This window comes from Mandrillus leucophaeus, unplaced genomic scaffold (assembly GCF_000951045.1).
Source record: "Mandrillus leucophaeus isolate KB7577 unplaced genomic scaffold, Mleu.le_1.0 Scaffold249, whole genome shotgun sequence".
NCBI lineage: Eukaryota > Metazoa > Chordata > Mammalia > Primates > Cercopithecidae > Mandrillus > Mandrillus leucophaeus.
In genome coordinates, this window is record NW_012102576.1 from 1087987 (window position 1) to 1105030 (window position 17044).

Consider the following 17044-nt stretch of genomic DNA (forward strand, 5'->3'; position numbering starts at 1 on the left):
CCAGTACCATGCTGTTTTGATTACTGTAGCCTTGTAGTATAGTTTGAAGTCAGGTAGCATGATGCCTCCAGCTTTGTTCTTTTTGCTTAGGATTGTCTTAGTATACAGGCTCTTTTTGGGTTCCATATGAAATTTAAAGTAGTTTTTTTTTAAAAATTCTGTGAAGAAAGTCAATGATAGCTTGATGGGAATAGTAATGAATCTATAGATTACTTTGGGTTGTATGACCATTTTCATAATATTGATTCTTCCTATCCATGAGCATGGAATGATTTTCCATTTGTTTGTGTCATCTCTTATTTCCTTGAGCAGTGGTTTGTAGTTCTCCTTGAAGAGGTCCTTTACATCTCTTGTAAGTTGTATTCTTAGGTATTCTATTCTTTTAGTAGCAATTGTGAATGAAAGTTCACTCATGATTTGGCTCTCTGTTTGTTATTGGGGTATAGCAATACTTGTGATTTTTGCACATTGATTTTGTATCCTGAGAATTTGCTGAAGTTGCTTATCAGCTTAAGAAGTTTTGGGGATGAGGCGATGGGGTTGTTTAAATATACAATTATGTCATCTACAAACAGAGACAATTTGACTTCCTTTCTTCCTATTGAATACATTTTATTTCTTTCTTTTACCTGATTGCCCTGACCAGAACTTCCAATACTATGTTGAATAGGAGTGGTGAGAGAGGGCATCCTTGCCTTGTGCCAGTTTACAAAGGGAATGCTTCCAGCGTTTGGCCATGCAGTATGATATTTGCTATGAGTTTGTCATAAATAGCTCTTATTATTTTAAGATATGGTCTATCAATACCTAGTCTATTGAGTGTTTTTTGCATGAAGGGGTGTTGAATTTTATAAAAGGCCTTTTCTGTATCTATTAAGATAATCATGTGGTTTTTGTCATTCGTTCTGTTTATGTAATGGATTACATTTATTAATTTACATATATTGAACTAGCCTTTCATCCCAGGGATGAAGCTGACTTGATTGTGGTGGATAAGCTTTTTGATGTGCTGCTAGATTCAGTTGGCCAGTATTTTATTGAGGATTTTTGCAATGATGTTCATCAGGGATATTGGTCTAAAATTATCTTTTTTTTTGTTGTATCTCTGCTAGGTTTTGGTATCAGGATGATGCTGGTCTCATATAGTGAGTTAGGGAGAATTTCCTCTTTTTCTATTGTTTGGAATAATTTCAGAAGGAATGGTACCAGCTCCTGTTCACACCTCTGGTAGAATTTGGCTCTGAATCTGTCTGGACCTGGGCTTTTTTTGGTTGGGTAGGCTATTAATTACTGCCTCAATTTCAGAACGTATTATTGGTCTATTCAGGAATTCAATTTCTTCCTGGTTTAGTCTTGGGAGGGTGTATGTGTCCAGGAATTTATCCATTTCTTCTTTGCCTGGGTATCGCCAGTAAAGGCTGCAGAAAAGCAAAGATTGCTACCTGCTCCTTCCTTTGGAAGCTTCATCCCAGAGGGGCACCCACCAGATGCCAGCTGAACTCTCCTGTATGAGGTGCCTATCAACCCCTGGTAGGAGGTATCTCCCAGTCAGGAGGCATGGGGGTCAGGGACCCACTTGAGAAGGCAGTCTTCCCCTTAGAAAAGCTCGAGCTCTGTGCTGGGAGATCCATGGCTCTTTTCAGAGGTGGCTGGCAGGAACGTTTAAGTCTGCTGAAGCCACAACCACAGCCACCCTTTCCCCCAGGTGCTCTGTCCCAGGGAGATAAGAGTTTTATCTATAAGCCCCTGACTGGGGCTGCTGCCTTTCTTTCAGAGATGTCCTGCCCAGAGAGAAGGAATCTAAAGAGGCAGTCTGCCTGCAGTAGCTTTGCAGCACTGTGGTGGGCTCTGCCCAGTCCAAACTTCCCCATGGGCTTTGTTTACACTGTGAGGAGAAAACTGCCTACTCAAGCCTCAGTAATGGCAGATGCTCCTCCCCTCACCAAACTTGAGCATCCGGGGTCCACTTCAGACTGCCATGCTGGCAGCAAGAATTTCCAGTCAGCTAATCTTAGCTTGCTGGGCTCTGTGGGGGTTGGACCCACTGAGCACAACCACTTGGCTCCCTGGCTTCAGCCCCTTTTCCAGTAGAGTGAATGGTTCTGTCTCAGTGGGTTCCAGGCACTGGTGGGGCATTGAAAAAAAACTCCTGCAGCTAGCTCGGTGACTGCCCAAACAGCCGCCCAGTTTTGTGCTTGAAAACCAGGGTTCTCGTGGTGTAGGCACTCTAGGGAATCTTCTGGTCTGTGGATTGCAAAAACCGTGGGAAAAGTATAGCATCTGGGCCAGATAGCACCTTCCCTCACAGCACAGTCCCTCATGGCTTCTCTTGGCTAGGGGAGGGAGCTCCCCCACCCCTTGTGCTTCCTGGGTGAAGCAATGCCCCATCCTGCTTCTGCTTGCCCTCTGTGGGCTGTACCCACTGTGTAACCAGTCCCAGTGAGATGATCCAGGTACCTCAGTTGGAAATACAGAAATCACCTGCCTTCTGCGTCGGTCTTACTGGGAGCTGCAGACCGGAGCTGTTCCTAATCAGCCATCTTGCCCTCTCTGGTCTGGTCATTTTCTTTAAACTGGTTGATACAGGAGCAGTGATAGCACAACAAAGATGCACAGATTTGGGGAAAGTCATCCTGCCTTATGGTCTGGTTCAAGGAATTACATTATAATAGTTATAATTTGGTACCTAGTTTGTGATACCAAACCAGGTACAATACATGTTTTCCTGGTGTTATGATTTGACATTCAGATTACACCAGTTATTATTCATAACCAAGCATGATTTCTCATCTCATAAGAGCCAAATCCAAGGATAGTGATGCCAATTGGTAGTAATGATTCTATGAATACCCAGCATTCTGGTCTATCATAGACACTTTCAGAACTGTTGAGTTGAAGGGAGAAGGGGATCATATAACAGAAGATGAACAGTCAGTTACTAGGGCCTCAGTGACAACTATCTGGAGAAACATTCATTGCTTTAGATCCCACATGAAGAGAGCATTTCTCCTGATTATATAAGAAGTGGGTCAGAAAAGCCTGTCCATGAGGTATTGCTGCCTTCAAACTGTAGAAAACCTCACTAAATCTCCTTAGTGGAAGGAAGCTCACTGTACAACAACTTATTTCATATTTATGATAGTATTTAGACATATACGAGGCCTTTTCACATCAAGAAACCTTATTCACATGAGGTGTCTATGTCCTGCCCTTCATTTTACTAAGTCATCTAGAGCAGCAGTCCCCAACCTTTTTGGCATGAGGGACCAGTTTTGTGAAAGACAACGTTTTCATAGACTGGGGTCAAAGAATGGTTTGGGGATAATTTAAGTGCATTTCTTTTATTGTGCCCTTTATTTCCATTATTATTACATTGTGTAATAATATATAGTAAAAATAATTATACAACTCAACATAATGTAGAATCAGTGGGAGCCCTGAGCTTGTTTTTCTGAAAGTAGATGGTACCATCTGTGAGTGATGGGAGACAGTAACAGATCATCAGGCATTAGATTCTCACCAGGATCTCACAACCTAGATTCCTCACATGAGCAGTTCCCAATAGGGTTTTCACTCCTATGAGAATCCAATGCCACTGCTGATCTGACAGGAGGAGCAGCTCAGGAGGTAATGAGTGATGGGGAGTGGCTGTAAATACAGATGAAGCTTCACTCATTCATTCACTGCTTACCTCCTGCTGTATGGCCTGCTTCCTGACTTACCATGGACCAGTACTGATCCATGGCCTAGGGGCTGGGGACCCCTGATCTAGAGCACGTGGAGAACTATCTGTTCTCCAAAGCTGATCAAATGCTATCATTAATGTATCTAATATTTTAAGAAAGGTTAACACTGTTGAGAGCCAAATAGATACATGGCCCAGAGCAAGGTTAAGTAATTCCTTTTTCAGCTCACCCCCTGCTGAAGGTATGAGTTTGAATCTCAGTTTTGCCATTTGCTGTGTAATGTATACAATTATATTTAGCATCATATTTCTCATTTGAAAAATGAAAATAATACATTTAATAATGAGAGTGTCAGAAAGTATATTAGCACTTGGTAATTTATACAATACAATATAAAAGTATAAATTTTTATTTTATTTTTTAAATTTTATTTATTTTTATTTTATTTTCAGCAATAAGAGCTAACTGCCATCAAAAGTCATCAGTATGTCTTCAAGCTGCATGCCCAGAAAGCTGGATTGGTTTTCAAAGAAAGTGTTTCTATTTTTCTGATGACACCAAGAACTGGACATCAAGTCAGAGGTTTTGTGACTCACAAGATGCTAATCTTGCTCAGGTTGAAAGCTTCCAGGAACTGGTAAGAAAATAGTTCTGGTCAGAATCAAAGATTCAGGCCTACAAGGATATTTTTTCCTGTGAAATTATCTAAGAGGTAGGTTTAGACATCTGCCTTATATTGATTTTTTTTTTTGTATAAGAAAAGAGTAACCTAGCATGTATTACATTTTACAGTGAACCATCTAAAATTACCTTAACATTCATGGCAGGAACAGGCCCAGAAGGCAAGCAAGCCAGAGGCTTCTTTGACTTGTGAGCCAAAACTGTGCAAATAAGGATTAGAAAAGTACTGGTAAAAACACAATTTTAAATGTGTAAGAAGTTAGCAACATTGTTTCAAAATAAATCAAACAAGGCCAGGAGCAGCAACACATGCCTGGAACCCCAGGACTTTGGGAGGCCAAGGCAGGTGGATCACTTGAGGTCAGGAGTTCGAGACCAGCCTGGCCAACATAGTGAAACCCCATCTCAACTAAAAAATACAAAAATTAGCTGGGCATGGTGGCACACGCCTTCCAGCTACTCAGGAGGCTAAGGCAGGAGAATTGCTTGAACCTGGCAGGTGGAGGCTGCATTTAGCCAAGATCATGCTACTGTACTCCAGTCTGGGCGACAGAGTGAGACTCTGTCTCAAAAAAATAATAGAGTAAAAACAGTAAGTCAAGCAAGAATGATGTCAGAGAGGATGGTAGACTAAAAAGCTACAGAAATCTGTTCCTCCACTAAGAAAACTATTAAACTGTCAAAAACTGTCTGAAGTAGCTATTTTGGAATTCTTGAGTCTAGTTAAACACTGGAAGCATCAAGGGAAGATTTGATAAAAAGGATGACAAATTTTGGTTAATGCCAGTGAATTTCAGCGTTTCTACTCAATAATAACTATTTTCCACACCCCATTATTGCAGGGAGCCATGGGAACTGCTGCCCATGTTCCTGTAATGAATTCCTGCTGCCAGGGTGGACAATAAGAATCTTTTTCTCCAAATATCAGGGTTATTGCTGATTTCTGCCTTTGAATGCTGAGGGGCAGACACAGAAGTAGGCTATCATTGCGTCAATCCTCATCAGCTGAAGTGGCTTCCAAAGGATTTAAATAAATAGTATGTGTTTTTCCTCGATTTGGGAAGCAGGCATTTAAGACAATTTTTGTTAGATAACTGGCTGACTGCAGAGATAACAGAACAGAGATTTCAATGACCATGCACAACAGTGAATAAAAACAGTTAGGAAAAATCATGACCAAATGACTCTGAACCACAACAACCAAGATTCGACAATCCCTGAAAAGCAAAAGAATTAAGCTACCAGAGTTACCACAACATAGTACTCATAATGTCCAGTTCTCAAAAAAAAAAAACAAAAAACAAAAAACAAAACATGCAAAGAAAAGTATGATTCATTCACAGGAAAAAAAAGTAATCTGACAGAAACTATCCCTGAAGAGGCCCAGATATTAAAAATATGGGTCAAGAATGTTAAATCAGCAGTCTTAAGTATAACCAATGAGCTAAAGGAAACTAGACAAAAAGCTAAAGGAAACCCAAAACATAATAAATGAACAAAATTAGAATATCGATATAAAGGTAGAAATTGTAAAAAAGAACCAAGCAAAAATTCCAGAGCTGAAAAGTACAATGACTGAAATTTAAAAATAATTTTAAAAATTCACTGAAGAAGTTCAACAGCAGATTTGAGAAGTAAGAGATCAGAAAACTTGAAACTAAGACAACTGAAACAATCCAGACCAAGAAAAACAAAGAAAAAGAATGAAGACAAATAAACAGATTCTAAGAAACCTGTAGGACATGAGCAAACATACCAAGAGATGCACTGTAGAAATCCAAGAAAGAGAAGAGAAAGAGAAGCAGAAAAATACACTTAAAGAAATAATGAACAAAACTTTCCAAAATCTGGGGAAATACATAAATATATACACCCAAGAGGCTCAATGAACTCCAAAAGGGTAAACTTAAAGAGATCTACATTGAGACAAATTATAGTCAAGCTGACAAAATCCAAAGAGAGAATTTTGAAAGCAGAAAGAATAAAGCAACTCATCATTTACATAAGATCCTAAATAAAATTAATAGCTAATTTTCTCTGAGAAACCATGGAGATCAGAAGGCAGTGGAATGGCATATTTAAATGTCTGAAAGAAAAAATAAAACTGCCAACCATGCATTCTATATATAGCAAAGCTGTCCTTCAAGAATGAAGGAAAAAATAACACATTTTCAGATAACTAATAATTAAGGGATTTTATTACCAGTAGGTATGTGCTACAAAAAATGCTAAAGGAAACCTTTGAGGCTGAACTGAAAGGACACTAGAAAGCAATTAGGAGCCCCCAAAATAAAGAATATTCATAAAGGTAACAATAGAGGTAAATATAAAACCCAGAATTACTGTATGTGTCATATAATTTATAACTTCTCCTATTTATAGCTTTCTATATTTATATTTATCTATAATTTCATAGGCAAATGAATAAAAATTATAAATCTATGAGAGTGGTCATATAATGTATAAAGATGCAATCTGTGACAATCTTATGAAGCAGGAGGGATGAAGACATATAGGATCAAAATGTTTGCATAGTTATTGAAGCTATGTTGATATTATGAAATTATATTGTTACAAGTTCAAGATGCTAATTATAATTCTCAAGGTAACCACTAATACAATTACTAAAAATATACAGAAAAGGAAAAAAGGAAAACAATACACTATAAAAAATCAATTAAATACAAAAAATGTCAGTAACAGACAACTTGAGAAACAAAGACATATAAGATATAGAGAAAACAAATGATTAAATGGCAAAAGTAAACTTTGTTTTAGTAATCACATTAAATAAAAAAGGATGAACCCATCCTATTAAAGGGCCGAGACTGACAAGTTGGCTAAAAACCAAATAAATTAAAAAGAAAAACAAGACTCATCTATATGCTGTCTACAAGAGAGTTGTCTTAGATATAGGGACACAAGTTGAAAGTAAAAGGACTTAGAAAGATATTCCATACAAGCAGTAGTAACCAAAATAGTGTTGAGTGGCAGTATTTTTGTCAGACAAAATAAACTAAGGTAAAAAATTTTACAAGAGACAAAGAAGGGCATTATGCATTGATAAAAATTTTGACATAGCAAAGTAATTATCAGTCATAAAATATATGTACTTACTAACACAGCCCCAGAATATATGAAGTGATAATTGCTATAATTTAAGGGAGAAACAAACGGTTGTATGAAAAGTTGGAGAATGAAATATTCACTTTCAATATGAGATTAAACAACTAGACAGAATATCAATAAGGAAATCGAAAATTTGAACAACACTATAAACCAATTATCCCTAATGGGCATATACAGAATAACCGACCCAGCAAGAGCAGAATACTCATTCTTCTCAAGTGCACATGGAACATTCTTCAAAATAGACCATATGTTAGACCACAAAACCTAAAAAAATTAATACATTTGAAAAGTTTGAAGTCATAAAAAGAATCTTTTGCAGTTACAATGGAATGAAGTTAGAAATCGATAACTAGAAAAACCGGAAAAGGCACGCATATGTAGAAATTTAAAAACCCACTCTTAAACAGCCAGTGGTCAAAGAAGAAATCACAAGGGACTCTAGAAAATACCTTGAGACAAATGAAGTAAAAATACAAATAGCACATTGATGGTATACAGCAAACATAGTTCTAAGAGGGAAATTTATAGCTGTGAACAGATAACTAAAAAGGAAGAAAGGTCTCAAATCAATAGCCTAACTGTACACTGTAAGGAACTAAAAAAAGTAAAGCAAAAATAAAAGTCATCTTTATGATTTGGAAGAGTAAAAGATTTACCTAAGAAGTCCCTAAATTTACTACTAATAAAGGAAATTGTTTATATATTTAATTGCATTAAAATTCAGAACTTGTAATCATAAAAAGGACAGTACAGGCTGACAAGCAAACACAGCAAAGGAAACCAGCCTACACTGCTGCTGTGAGGATAATTTGGTACACTTACATTCGTTTGGTGTCATTTCCTTCTTTTTTTGAGACAGAATCTCACTCTGTTGCCCAGGCTGCAGTGCAGTGGTGTGATCTTGACTCACCACAACTTTTGTCTCCCAGGTTCAAATGATTCTCACACCTCAGTCTCCCAGATAGCTGGGATTATAGGTGTGTGTCATCATGCCCAGCTAATTTTTGTATTTTTTTAATAGAGAGGGGGCTTCACCATGTTGGCCAAGGCTAGTCTCAAACTCTTGGCCTCAGGAGATCCACCCACCTCGGCCTCCTAAAGTGCTGGGATTGCAGGTGCCTGGCCTAGTGTCGTTTCTTAAAGTTGACAAAAAGCATATCCTGGGGCCTAAAAATTCTATTCTAGGACAAGTGACAAGAATGTCATAGTAGCATACATTCCAAACTTGATAAAACCCTGGTGTCAACCAATAGTATAATAGATAAATTGGGGAAGAGTCATACAAAGGAGTACTATACAGAAACAAAAGTAACCAAATTATCAACAATTTGTCTCAGTTTTAAATTATCTTCTTTTGATATGTATAATATAGTATACCTATTCTGTGTGTGTTACTAAACAATACAAAATAAAAACGAAGAAAATTATGAGTAGTTAAGAATATAGTGGCCAGGCGCGGTGGCTCAAGCCTGTAATCCCAGCACTTTGGGAGGCCGAGATGGGCGGATCACGAGGTCAGGAGATCGAGACCATCCTGGCTAACACGGTGAAACCCCGTCTCTACTAAGAAATACAAAAAATAGCCAGGCGAGGTGGCAGCGCCTGTAGTCCCAGCTACTCGGGAGGCTGAGGCAGGAAGGCGGAGCTTGCAGTGAGCTGAGATCCGGCCACTGCACTCCAGCCTGGGCGACAGCACGAGACTCCATCTCAAAAAAAAAAAAAAAAAAAAAAAGAATATAGCATAGCAGCAACATTTCTGGGAGAGGATGGGTTATGTTAGATTAATGACTATCATCTCTGTGTTTTCTGAAAGAATTTCCTGTTGAGATATAAAGGCCCCTCGGATCACTGGATTGGGCTGAGCAGAGAGCAAGGCCAGCCATGGAAATGGATAAATGGTACTGAATGGACAAGACAGTAAGTTCTGAAAAATCTGGCAGTAATATTTGTATTTGAATTTACTTTGCATTAAATCTAAAGTATTCTCTGGTTACGTGCTTTAAAATTTCTCATTTTAAGATTAGTCATAAAAGAAGATGGTGCCAACTTGTATGTTGCAAAGGTTTCACAAGTTCCTTGAATGAATCCAACACTTGTCATGGTGAGGTAGACTGACTGTGAACTTGGCTCCAGGCTTCTCTATGTCATTTTCAAACACTTTCATTTCGAGCAAACCCTACAGTATATTTAAGTCTGTTCCTGACCTCCACAACAAAATTAAATTGCACTTGTCCTCCTGATTTCACAGGGTTGATGTGAGGAACAGAGGTTTTGATGTATCAGAGAAAGATTATGAGTGACAGCAATTATACCTATTATTTAAAATAAGATGATAGTTTTAAAATTTGTAAATGGGTAAAGTTTGGCACTAGAAAATTTAATCTCAGTTGTGTATTTATAGGATCTTTAGATTACTAAAAATATTTGAGATAATGCTGGAAAAATTGGATTCACACAATTTCACTCAACGTTTGTCTGAGAGATGAGACAGTTTTGAAAAACTACTTTCTTATAATACATTCATCAATATTGGAAATATAACTTTATTTACTAAGAAGAGCCCCAGACTTGACATTGGCAGGTTTGAAATGAGTTTTTTCTCATTAGCTTTTGACCTTGGATAGGATGGTAAGTTTTAGAAATCAGAGAACAAGTACATTTATACATTGCTGTATCTACACTGCCCAGTACATTGTGACTGCTTTATGAATATCTAGAATTAACTTTTATTTCCTATTTTACAATATGGAAGTAGTAAAGTTTCTCTACCTAATTCTCAAAATGTTTTTTTGTTTGTTTGTATTTTTGAGAGACAGGGTTTCATTCTGTTACCCAGGGTGGAATGCAGTAGTGCCATCATAGCTCACTGCAGCCTTGACTTCCCTGGCTCAAGTGAGCCTCTCACCTCAGCCTCTTGAGTAGCTGGGACTACATGTGTGTGCCACCTTGCTTGGCTTTTTTTTTTTTTTTTTTTTATTTTTAGTAGATACTGGGTTTCACCGTGTTAGCCAGCACGCTCGTCTCGAGCATCTTGAGCTCTTTTCTTTGTCTGTTTTTTTTTTTTTTTTTTTTTCCCAGAGATGGGGTCTCACTATGTTGCCTGGGATGATCTTGAACTCTTGAGCTCAAGCAATCCTCCCATCTCGGCCTCCCAAAATGTTGGAATTACTGGTGTGAGCCACCATGCCTGGCCTCTCAAAATATTTTAAGGATCAAATATATTGTTAACTAACCAGTTGTTGGAAACTGCTCATCACTTAAAGAAATGTGAAATATTATATGATTAAGGTCTAGCGTGTTTCAACAGTTAGCAAATCATATCATAGATGATAGTGATTCCAATGAGCAAAGAGGAGAAATTTATAATCCAAATGCTGACCTAAAATATCTCTGCCAAGTAATCTAAACTCAGCTAAATAGCACTGCAGTTCCAGTACTAAAACAAACAGGGAAGTCGGAGGAATAAAATCAAGCATGGTTTTTAGATATAGCTGCTGAGTCTTCAGTTATTTAAGGAAGCAAAATGTTGGGAAACGGTGTAAAAGAAAACAGGTATCAGACTTCTCCCATTAGCCAGCTAAGGCTTTGGATGTACTGGAAAGAATATTACGCTTACAGACATGAAATAGGTTTGATTCAGGACTTTGCACCATTCCAGTAGTTGATTTATAACATCTCCTGCTAAGCAAAGCCCACTGACTAATTAGTCACCGCGACACAAGGAAAAACAACGTTATTTTTAGAGGTTGAATTAATGTTAGTTTTCTCACTTTCTCATCTTCTTTCTCTCTGCTTTTGAAGACATGTTCAGTGACACACTGATTCTGCTTCTTCTCTTGCAGGTTTCCTATCCTGGGAGCAGGAGAGTGTGCCTATTTGAATGACAAAGGTGCCAGTAGTGCCAGGTACTACACAGAGAGGAAGTGGATTTGTTCTAAACCAGATACATATGTCCAGATGTTACAGCAAAGCCCCAACTAATCTTTAGAAGCACATTGGAACTGATAACCCCATTTTCCCATTTTAGAATGAGCAAAGAATTTATTTTTTTAATTGTATTTATTTTTTGTTGTTGTTGAGATGGAGTCTCACTCTGTCACCCAGGCTGGAATCCCTCGGCTCACTGCAAGCTCTGTCTCCTGAGTTCACGCCATTCTCCTGCCTCAGCCTCCTGAGTACCTGGGACTACAGGTGCCCACCATCATGCCTTGCTAATTTTTTGTATTTTTAGTAGAGACAGGTTTCACCGTCTTAGCCAGGATGGTCTTGATCTCCTGACCTCGTGATCCACTGCCTCGGACTCCCAAAGTGCTGGGATTACAGGCGTGAGCCACTGCACCCGGCAAGAATTTATTTCTTATACTAACAGGTATATGAAAATGTACTCAATGTCGCTAATAACTGGGAAAATACAAATAAAAGTCATAAAATATTATGGAATAAAATGTGATGTTCTGATACATGTGTGCACTATGGAATGATTAAATCAAACTAATTAACATTTCATCATCTCACATACTTATCATTTTCTGTGGTGAGAACATTTGAGATTTATTCTCTTGGCAATTTGGAAAGATCCAATACGCTATTATTAACTATAGTCACTATGCTGTGCAATAAATCTCAAAATCTTGTTCCTCTTAACTGCAACCTACTACCCTGTGACATGTGGGGAACATCTCTCTATTCCCCACCCCCAGTCCCTAATGGTTGAATACGCAATGGGGAAAAAATAGTTTTTTCAATGAATGGTGGTGGGAAAATTGTATATGCACATGCAGAAGAATAAAATTGGACCCCTATCTCATACCATATGTAAAAACCAACTGAAAACCGATTAAAGACTTAAAACTGTAAAACTACTAAAAGAAAACACGGGGGAAAGCTTCAAAATGTTGATCTGGGCAATAATTTTTGGATTTGTGCAGCAACAGTGAAAATCAACAAATGAAATTGCATAAAATAAAAAAAGTTTCTGCACAGCAAAGGAAACAATTAATGAAGTAAAGAGACAACTTACAGATTGGGAGAAGATATTTCCAAACTATTGTTGGGGCTCAGAAACGGATACCGTAAAATGCAGTGATTTGACAGGTGGAACCAAAGAAGCCTCAAGGTGTCTGTGACCTCCTCCTCAACCCCTGTTTCTTAATCCTCTGTTTTCCCAGAGCACAGAAGGAAGTTGTTCTCTGAAGTTCCTTTATCTGCTTCAAGTTCAGACTCACCAAATAAGAAAACAGCTACTTCTGGTGCCTTCCATGGGTTTTCATTAACTGAAGTCACATTGCAGGAAAAAGAATGAAGTCTCTTAACACACCTGGATAGATTTTTCTCGCAAACCATTGTCTTCTCTGCAAGCCCAATAGACTTCGTCCCAGGCCATTCGTGTGATCTTCACCCCATTAAGTTCTCCCCAAATTATTTACTATTCTCCTAAAATCATCCAAACCTCTCCATCTCCCTTTCCTCTAAGAACAAGGGTATTTCACCATCCATACCCTATTGCTTGGTGGGGTGATGACTCTGTGATTCTCTCCATGCATTTTTACAGATTTGTTTGCCATTTATCCTATTAATCTACCTCCGTCAATTGATGTTTAGCAAAACTTCAGAGGGGGAGAAGTTTTACTTTGGGTCCTAACTGTATATTCAACAAGGGGTTAGTATTCAAACTATATAAGGAACTCGAACAACTCAAAGCAAGAAAATAAATAAACCTGATTTAAAAATGGGCAAAGCACCCAAATAGACCTTTCTCAAAATAGGAAATACAAATGGCCTAATGCTATAGAAAAAAAAAATAAACCTCAATATCACTAATCATTTAGAGAAATGGAAATTAAAACCACAATTAGATAGCACCTCATACCTTTTAGAATGTTTGCATTCTCACCCATTCTGTTCTGAGGGAAAAATTATGTTTCATATTATCTTTTCAAATGCAAGAATCTGTTCATTCGGTTTCTCTTTTAAATCTTTCTCCAATGTAATTGCTTTGTTTGCAATTCAGTGTTTCCATATTAAGATGTGTAGGTGAAGACTAGGGATTAGGTAACTCCAGATGATACAGTAACTGGTGATCTGAAATCCCAGGTGGTTACTATCTTTGAGGTTCAAGGCTGTTGGTTGCCTAGATTTACATATTACTGTTCTCAGCAGAGCAGCTTAATAATGACCTTAACATTCAGAGTGGGAACAAATTCAGGCCTGAGATATTTCTCTGCAATGATTGGCAGCCCTTAGAGAAATTCCCATACCTTCAGCTTTGCCTTTAAAGCAGAATTTTGAAAAATTTAAAAAGCTATATCTGGATTAATTTGGTTTGGTGGAAAGATCCCAGGGATGCTTTCCATGGGTAGTGTTCCCAGATTTAGCAAACAAAAATAGAGTATAACTAGGGTTATATTTAAATTTCAGATAAACTGCAAATCATCTTCTATATAGTATATTCCATATTACATTTGGGACATACTGACAAAAGTTCTTTGCTTGGAAAACTTTAGTCAGCCTTCTAAATCTTTGGCTAGTCCCATGTGTGGATTTCCTTATAAAATTCAGTTTTAGCAAATAACCCTGCTAAGGCAGTTTAGCAAGAACCACCCATCCTTGATATCTGATCACTCTGGATATCTGATCAGGTTCCTCATCCACCATCCTCCAGATGATGCCTATTCACCCTGATCTGTCTTCTGCAAGAATCCTGTGGAGTTGCTTTAGCCAGAGTGCCCCTTATGCCTGATGTTCCCGTTAGCAATTTTCCATCCACTGACTCCCACACTGGTCCTTGGCTATAAACTTCCACTTAACCATGTTGTATTTGTATCTCTCCCTCACTGCAAAACCTCATTGCAGTGGTCCCTTTACCTACCCCGATGGTCCTAAATAAAGCCTTGCTAACAGTGCTTTAATAAGTATCATTGAATATTTTTAAAAAATAATATACTACAGAAAACCTTTTATCTGAAATTCATTTTTTTTCTTTTTTCTTTTTTTTTTTTTTTTTTTGAGATGGAGTCTTGCTCTGTCACCCACGCTGGAGTGCAGTGGCACGATCTCGGCTTGCTGCAGCCACCGTGTGCTGGCTTCAAGCGATTCTTCCGCCTCAGCCTCCCGAGTAGCTGGGCCTACAAGAGCATGCCACCACACCCAGCTAATTTCTTTCTTTCTTTTTTTTTTTTTTATTTTTAGTAAGGATGGGTTCCACCGTGTTGGTCAGGATGGTTTTGATCTCCTGACCTCATGATCTGCCCACTTTGGTCTCCTAAAGTGCTGGGATTACAGGTGTGAGCCACCATGCCCGACCTGAAATTTAAATTTTGTCTGGCAATGCTACCTGAAAACTGGTTTTACTCCCCTCATTCCTGGTCACCAACAATCAGGCCCTCATTTTGTCTCTTTTTGTTTAAATTTCGGAAACTGGGAGAAAAAAAACTCCAATAGACATCATTCCAGCCTTTAGTATCAGTAGGTGGCGCTGTGGAACACTGCCGTATTGCTGCTGGGCCTCCTATCAGGCTGGATCAGGAAAGCCATGTAAGCTTGGGGTAAATCCTTCAGCTCTTTTTCCTAGAGCATCAAATTATGTGATGCACAAAGCCTAGTACATATTAAGTACTAAGCACATTAAAACATTTGTTTTCCCTTTTTGATATGATTATCATTTAATTTTAAACAAATATAATTTATATGTTACATCTAAATATAATGTATTATATATTATATAAAATAATACACAGTGCATAACAATTGTATATTTATAAACTCTAATCCCAAATCTGCGAATTTGTTCTATATTCTGGAAGTATATAACCTAGGAGTGTTCCGTAAGTACTTCTCCCTTTTCATTGGAATACACAATTTAATCAGCTGTAAAAAAAAGTCTTTTTTTTCTCATCAATAAATGAATTTTACTCAGGATTATCTCCAGCTGCTTAGCTGCAGCTGAATAAATTCCACAGGACTACAGTTCACTGTCAGTTGCACAATACCAGGAATGGGAGAAGAGTTGGAATCTGAGCCCAGATGCTGGCAGCACCTGGGTCTAGGGTCAAACAGGGGCACCCCGAAGGCTGTGACCTTTCTGTCATATTTGGCTTAAAAACCAAGCAATGGCAATACAGCATTATTTGTGTTGCTTCATATTTTCTAATTCTTAAAATCCATTTTCTCTAATTTATATCCCAAACAGAGAAACAGCTTTGCCCAAGCATTGGCTAGTATTTTTCAAGACTTGAAGAAAACAAACAACAACAACAAACAAAGCAAAAATATTCACAGATACAAGCAGATACAAGAGGCTCCGAATTCTCTCTTCAGCATTAACATACCAAGGTCATAGTTCGGAAATTACTACCCAGAGCGTTTTATTATTACATAATAACCACTTTTTAAAATTAACATAGAGTGATGAAAAAGGGTTTGCTTTAAAACAACTGTTTCAGTAAGACTGCTTCATATAAAATATTGGGCAAGACATTCTAATTTTTTAATAATTTTTAAGAGTGCATTTCAAACAGTGCTATGGTATTACTGGATGCTTGGGATGAGGTTGGAGCCAACATTTCTCATTGCTGATTTCTATACCACTAAATATTTCCCTCAGTTGGCAAGTTATCGGCATATTTTGTGACTTTTAATTATTCTTAATGGAAAGACACTTCTGTATACACTGGAAATCTCAGAAAATTTCTTTTTTCCTTAAGCTTAATTAAAATGTTTACTTTTCAGTAAAATTTGAAGCTTGAGTAATGTTCATGCCTGCTTTTCATTGAAGTAGAATGAAAAGGTTGTACAATAAAATATTATTTTCATGAAATTACTTCTAGTGTAATTCTGAGTAAATACTCTGACAGGCAGCGAACTGTAAATGTATTACAGCTATCTCTCATTCTTCAGGGTGGGTCTCAATTATGCGAAAGATGACTGGCTTTCTGTTTTACCTAACAGTCAGTTTGAAAACACTTTAAAACTGTCAAGTGAAGTGTGATGGCTAATTTTACATGTCATCTTGACGGAGATAAGGTATACTCAGCAGGGAAAGCATTATCTCTGGATGTGTCTATGAGGGCTTTTCTGGAAGAGATTGGTGTTGGAATCACTAAGCTGTGTAAAGATGATCTACCTTCACCAATGTTGGCAGGCATCATCCAATTCATACAGTCCCTGCCCAAACAGAGCAAAAAGTCAGGAAAGGTAAATTCATTCTCTTCTAAACCTAGGGCATTCATTTCTTCCTACTCTCAGACATTGGAGTTCCCCAGTTTCCCAGACCTTTGGCCTTACACTGAGAATTATGCTTTGTTTGACTTAGGCATATTTTAATAATACTTCACGTGTTAGTCATGAAGACATTTCCTGGTTCTAAGGCTTTGGACTCAGACTGGATTACAACACTGGCTTTCCTCGTTCTCTAGCTTGCAGAAGAGAATACTAGGAAGCTTGTACTTCCTACACAAATAAGAAGAGGAAACAAACTCTCTGGTTTATAAACTATGTAACCAACCACAATTCACAAAGATTGCATAATTTCCTTGGCAGGAGGCCAA

The 17044-nt window shown here is 37.9% G+C and overlaps 1 protein-coding gene across 1 annotated transcript in view; it reads left to right on the forward strand.

Moving 5' to 3' along the window:
• The window catches only part of CLEC2D (C-type lectin domain family 2, member D), a 25496-nt gene extending 14113 nt beyond the window's left edge, over positions 1 to 11383 (forward strand). Inside the window, 4 exon segments of the mRNA XM_011983314.1 lie at positions 4139 to 4323; positions 9313 to 9416; positions 9519 to 9600; positions 11342 to 11383. Of these exon segments, the coding sequence (XP_011838704.1) occupies positions 4139 to 4323; positions 9313 to 9416; positions 9519 to 9600; positions 11342 to 11383 (413 nt within the window).
• Positions 11384 to 17044: the final 5661 nt, after the last annotated feature.